This window comes from Ursus maritimus, assembly GCF_017311325.1.
Source record: "Ursus maritimus isolate PB19 chromosome X unlocalized genomic scaffold, ASM1731132v1 scaffold_X1, whole genome shotgun sequence".
Taxonomy (NCBI): domain Eukaryota; kingdom Metazoa; phylum Chordata; class Mammalia; order Carnivora; family Ursidae; genus Ursus; species Ursus maritimus.
In genome coordinates, this window is record NW_024423319.1 from 46,957,905 (window position 1) to 46,964,710 (window position 6,806).

At 39.8% G+C, this 6,806-nt stretch overlaps 1 protein-coding gene across 1 annotated transcript in view; it reads left to right on the forward strand.

Moving 5' to 3' along the window:
* The window catches only part of PCDH19 (protocadherin 19), a 113,100-nt gene extending 106,596 nt beyond the window's left edge, over positions 1-6,504 (forward strand). Inside the window, exon 5 of the mRNA XM_008701722.2 lies at positions 5,065-6,504. Coding sequence (XP_008699944.2) covers positions 5,065-5,654 — 590 coding nt within the window. The 3' untranslated portion in view covers positions 5,655-6,504. The remainder of the gene's footprint in view (positions 1-5,064) is intronic.
* Positions 6,505-6,806: the final 302 nt, after the last annotated feature.

A 6,806-nucleotide genomic window follows, 5' to 3' on the forward strand; every position in this document is an offset into this window, starting at 1 on the left:
ATACATCACTTGCTTGTCGGTTATGTTACTGCTGCTACTTAAAAGTAACTACTTGAGCTCTGAGGAACTGGAACTCACTTTAACTTTCCCTTTCTGCCTCATTGACTGCAGATCCCTTCTGAGGGGGTAACACATTGTCTTGTTAACTGTTACCTTGAACTTTTTTAGTGTTAGAGTTTTGTCTCTGATCATTGGGATCTTTGAGTTAAATACAACCAAACTCTGAATCACAATAAAGAGCTGCAGCATTAGTGAACACATCCATTGTGGCTGGACATCTATACAAACCCAGCAGAGCCTCTCAGCTCTTCTATTCTACCAGGACTTTGAAACTTTTAGCAAAGCCTGAGATGTGTTTTCATCATTTTCTTTTTTTACTTTGGTTGGGACCATGTGTAGGCTCTTTCTGGTGTGGAAGCACATTGTTTGCCTACATCTGAAGAGACAGTGGTTTTATGAGGAGGAATTGCTGCAAAAAGTTTTGCTAATATTTGCAGAAAATAACATATTTTCTTCTTTTTCTATTTGAATTACTTCCTTATCTATCATGTCTTAATCATTGCTGTCTCTTATGCCTTTTATTTAAGATATAATTTTTTTGTTTTTTTTTAAAGATTTTATTTATTTATTTGAGAGAGAGCAAAAGCGGGAGAGATCACAGAGGGAGACGGAGATGGAGAGGGAGAGGCAGACTCCTGGCTGAGCTGGGAGCCCAATGCAGGTCAATCCCAGGACCCCAGGATCATGACCTGAGCTGAAGGCAGACGCTTAATGACTGAGCCACCCAGGCGCCCCTAAGATATAAATATAGATAGATACATCTATCTATCTATCTATCTATCTATCTATCTATCTATCTATCATCTATCATCTATCTATATTTATTTTTTTGCCAGAGGTTTTAGGTTTCTCTCACTAAGATCCCTAAGGACAGATTGTGACCAAACAAATACATATTACCACCAAATTGAGAAAGCTTTATGTTTTTCTCTGTATTTTGAATTTTTGTCTAAACCTGATCTAAGGAGCGGCTTTGAGATTTGTGTGTCCCTCTTCCAAACTTACGCATTTTATTTATTTGTTTTTGCAAATCTTAGGGACAAGTTCAGAATCAGGGAAGACCAATTTACAAATTCATCATTCACCCCTAATTTATGTCTACATTTGAATTAAAGATGCCTGCCTTCACTTATCTGTACCTGGCAATGTGTTTGAATTTCCACAACTATGTGTGGATTTTAGAGGTTTACATTTTGCTTTGCATAGGCTCAGGTCAAGATGTAACAAAGTATAGAGTCATAAATAGGCACATAAGAGGAATCTTCTCAGGGAATTAGTGAATTGTTAGCTGACCTCTGTTTCAGCTGGATCCAGCATCTTGGCAGTTAATTTTTTTTGACAGCTAATTTTTATGATACAAAATGGTTCCTCTCTACTCTCATACCTCAGTCCCTAGCGACAATGCTACATGACAGCAGGCACATAATCTCTACCAGTCCTATGCAATTCCAGAAGTAGTTTCTTTGCTTTTCACATCTGGTCTGTCTTCATTGCTATTCTTAAGGGGCTTTGTATTGTGACTTTCTCACTTTTAATATGCAATTTCCTTACTAAACTGAAGTTTTGGCTTTTGAAAAAGTAATTTATCTGCAGTACATTTATGAATGTAGTTTACCTTTGGCTGGGAAGACATTCTTCCTGCCTATCTATATTCAGCATGTTTTCTTTCATATTTCATATGGCTATAAACACTAAAGCTAGGTTAGATTTTTGTTTCAAATTTAATTAGCCAACATATAGTACATCATTAGTTTCAGATGTAGTATTGAATAATTTATCAGTTGCATATAACACCCAGTGCTCTTCACATTGAATTGACACAAATGTCACGGAGTGTTGTTTGATACTAAAAATGATAAGCAGCAAGTCACCGCCCTTAGTAAGGATACAAGGAAATAAAGATATCAGATCTAAGCCAGGGGTGAAACATTGTGAGTAAATGAGTCTCTCAGATTCAAGTCTTTGCTTACATTGTGGTAAGAGTGGTGAACATATAAGTTTGCATAATTAATCCAAAAAAATTACTTTTTTTTTTTTTTATCTCGTATAGGGCTGAAGTAGGCTTAGTGAGATTGGTGGGTAGGCTTATGATCACATTCCTGGGAATGCTGAGGGAGTTTCCTTTTTCCTCTTCCTAGAGGGTGATTTATCCATTTAGGCAGTGGGTAAGTTGAAAGCAAGTACTATCTTTGCAGAGAAGTTTCTGAGAAGACTGAGTTCCCTGCTCTGGTCTTCCTAGATTCATAAGATCTTACAGGTGTCTGTCTCTGGGGTCTCTGCTCTCCTTCCGTATGTGGTAGGGATCCAGGTCTTCCCGTGCTATTCATTTGAAGCCATTTAATATGGGAAAGAGCACTGTACTTGCATTCAGTATAACCCATGGATGGCATTTCCTACTAAATTGTGTTAAAAACAAAAAACCCACATCTCCAAATTGGAAGGCAGCTACTAGATACTAAAAACTTGAAAGAAATGAGAGCTGTATGTTGAGCTTATTGGGACGATTCTGCTGGATTATAATTCACCACTGTTCTACTTTAGGCGTGTGAACAAGTGGCTGATAATATCAGTCTGAAGGTTAGCAGGGATTTCCTCTTAATAGCTGGTCCTATGTCCATGGTTCCAGGGTTCAAAGACTAAGTCCTTCATGCCTTTATGCTATAAATTAGGAACGAAAAGGACAGGGACATAGCCTTCTGGACATTATTTTTTCTTTTTGCTGACTTCCAAGGGACTCTTATTCAGATTTGTAGAAATAGAAGTTAATTATTAAGCTATTCCCCAACTTGCACCTCCTTAATCTTCACCTCAGAACAAATACACTGTTTCTTTAGAGCTATTACTTGGAAAGTTATGATATGGGCTTCAGAGGAGATGGAGAAGAAAAAAACCCATCTTTTTGGGAAATTCTGAACATGTGAATTCTGTCCTACTGGAGGGATCTTGGGGCTTCCTGGGAAAACACTGGATTTGGATGAAATTAATTGTGGATAGATCATCTGTACACTCTTCCATTGATGTTTGAGTCTATACAAAGTAAATGTTTCCCAAGTACGTTCCAACATGTTTTCCTTACTTTCATACTTTCTGTCTCCCAGAAACATATACATTTTGAATGATGATAGGCTATCAGATGGCAGCATTGAGAGTTTGCAGGAAAAAGGCAGAGAAAAGGCTTTGACAACTCTTTATTTTGTAGAGGTGGTCATGCAGCCCTCATGTGGAAATATGCTGGAGTTTGCAGAAGCATTGCCCTATCCATGTGGAAGGCACTTATCTTATTGGTGATAATGCTCGTTTGTTATTTGGCTTCATATCTGCAAAATTCTGAGTGTTTATTCTCCACCACTGAAAGGGAGCATAAAATGACCATCTTAAAGATAAATTGGCAAATTGTGTCCCAGTACCCTGAAAGGGTCTTAACTTTGATTGGCTTTTCAGTAGTTTAAACTAGGTCAAAGGCCATTCCCAGAGTTGTGTTGAAGTCTGGACTCAGCCTGGATTAGGCCTTGACATTTAGCTGCTTCCAGTGCCTTTTCTCCAAATAATGAAGTATACATCCAGTTCAACCATTATTTCTTGAGCCTCCCCTTCTATGTGCCCCTTTACCAAAATAACCTTTGATAGATGAGGCAGAACATTGCCTCTTTGCTATGCCATTTACTATTTAAAAACAAGAAGCAAACAAAGAAATACAAGTGTTTAAGGAAGGTGTGTTATATAGAGAGTATATCAGGCAAGACCCTGAATTTCAGACTTCTTCCCCCAGGAAAAAGGCAATCACAGAATGTATTTTCAACTTCTTTTGGCATGCTTTATTTCTGTCTTTGCAGTCTCTCCTCATCTCCCCACCTCCTCCAACCCTGCCCCAAGGTTTTCTGTAAATGTTAAACTGCTCATATTTTGATGCACTATATAATGTGATGAAAATTTTGATTAGGTCATCCTTGTACAGGAATGTAATATAAGTAAAAGTAGATCTGGAAAACTAGGGCTATAAACCAGACATTGTGATGAACAATTTTCCAATGGACAAGCAGATATTAACCCTGGGTCCACGCTTTGATGAAAACCATGTAGAAAGCCTCTCCGAGAGTCAATTACAGCCTTAACTCTAAATGAACCTGATTTGAGAAGAGAAAAAAATGTCTCACCAATAATTATGAATTCTAACTGCTGAGATCTTCTATGATAGGGTTAAAGTAATCCATGAAAGGTTTCTTCAAGAAATATGACCCTAATAAAACTGCAGATGAGGAAAATAAGGAGGGATGTCTAGTTGAGTGTCATTAAATGATGCTCAGTCTATGAGTGATGTGTGCTTAGGGTCAGTTGAAGCTTATGGGTCAGAGGGAAGGAAAAGATCTCAGTATATTCCTTCTAGTGGGAAATCAAGTCGTGTAAATAACTTAGTGAAAAGATTGGCTGGTGGAACTGATGGTCAAAAAGAAGTGAAGTGATTGGGTTTTCAAAGACAGCGTGATACCAATCTAAAATTAAGCACGGCATATCATTGACAAGTAGGGTGGAGTCGTGGTTGGCAGTGCTATTGCTCAAACATATGGCCAAGACTTCTCAGATATACTGACTGTTGGATTCCCTGCTCTGCCTCCACTCCCTCTTCTGCTGGAACCAGTTTCAAACGCAGTTGATTTTTAACAGGAGTTGTTGATAAAAATGCTGACTCTCAGCGCCTTGACACTCAGGATAAATTTTTTTTAAAATACATTTTTTCACCATAACGTGTTTCCTTTTAGGTTTTTAGTTTTGTCAGCAGTGAGAGCAACAACAAAAATAATAATAAAAGAGAGGAGTATACAGGGGGAGATCTACAGCCTTTTAAAGATCCAATTCTTCACACTTGTCCCAAAAGGCAATAAAGGACTATCTAAAAGTGCCATTTCCCAAAAGGGCCTGTGGGTACCTAAGAAACCAGAACACTAGGGAATAACAATGATTCCTGGGAAAAGCTGATGTAATCAACATTTTATTTTCTCCAAACAGATCAGAATGAAGGATTTCATTGCAGGGAAGAATGTCGGATTCTTGGCCACTCTGACAGGTGCTGGATGCCCCGGAACCCCATGCCCACCCGCTCCAAGTCCCCTGAGCACGTGAGGAATGTCATCGCGCTGTCCATCGAAGCTACTGCGGCTGATGTTGAGGCTTATGACGACTGCGGCCCCACCAAGCGGACTTTTGCAACCTTTGGAAAAGATGTCAGTGACCACCCGGCTGAGGAGAGGCCCACCTTGAAAGGCAGGAGAACTGTCGATGTGACCATCTGCAGCCCCAAGGTCAACGGCGCTATCCGGGAGGCAGGCAATGGCTGTGAGGCTATTAGCCCTGTCACCTCCCCCCTGCACCTCAAGAGCCCTCTGCCCACCAAGCCCTCCGTGTCTTACACCATTGCCCTGGCGCCCCCGGCCCGTGATCTGGAGCAGTATATCAACAATGGCCCGTCTCGTCCCTCTGAAGCTGAGCCCCGTGGAGCTGACAGCGAGAAAGTCATGCATGAGGTCAACCCCACTCTGAAGGAGGGTCGTGACAAGGAGTCTCCTGGTGTGAAGCGTCTGAAGGATATCATTCTCTAAAGCAGTCTCGGGGAAGAAGAGAGAGAAACCATGCTGGTTACATCAAAGAAGCAGGAGCTGATTGTTTTAATTGCTCACCAATGGTTGGTTCTTGAGTGGCTGTTATTTCAGAGCTTTCCCTAAGTGTATTGTTTATAAGTGACTATCATTCTGTGACAATCCCTCTCGTTTCAACAGGCAGCAGGGGTGTTCAGTTGGAGCAAATTAGCTTTGGCTTGAGTTGTTCATGGGGCCTTGATGTTGGGGAAACAGAGACAAATTCAGTTGTGAAAAGTATTATGTATTAAGTGTTTGAATTTATATATTTTTCTATGTCAAAATTATAATATAAATTACCATTGTTTGTGGAGGATTACATTAAAAAAAAAAAACAAAAAAAAAAGAAAGCTCTGGACACCTTTAATAAGCTCGCCACTGTTTTGTAGTGTAGACAAGTTAATGGTCATTTATTGTGTACTATTCTTTGATTCAGTGATGTGAAATTGAGCCCCCAAAAGGTTGTTTCTGAAGCTTGAGTACTTTCCAATGCCGCTACTTTGCTGGGACACCCCTGCTTTAAGAACCCTTTTGCTAGCTGTGCTATTGTTGTATTTGATATTGCAAATTGCTACGTGTGTGGTGATGGCAAAAGGCTTTTAGAAGTTGGTGTTTTTTTTTCTTAAAAAAAAATAAAACTATAGACAAAAACAAAGTGCAAAAAACTGAGATGGCAAGTGACTGAGCAACTCCGCACATATAGATTGAGTACTTGGAGGATACTCACTCATGGAGGATAGCCGTGGAGTGATTACTCACCACCTTGCAGAGTATTTCTCCTGCCTTTCAGTCTTCTGCCCAGATCAGTGATAGATCATCACAGAAAGTCATTTTTGGATATTCTGCTATCTAATTTGCAGTTGTCAGAACTACTGTGCTGAAAGTTTTATGGCATCAATTTTTAAAATTTTCAGGCCCTGAATGGGAAAGTTGCTCCTGAATTTATCAGTTTCCAGGCTTAGAAATTCCCTGTCTCCAATCATCTGAAATTCAAAAAGACTGAATCTATTTTGAGGTCTAAATTAGCATCTTTTCCGACACATACTTCCTGATTCAGTGTTTCCCAGTCACGATGAGAATTAGACTGCAAAGCATGTCGGGGGCTGGAACTGAGAA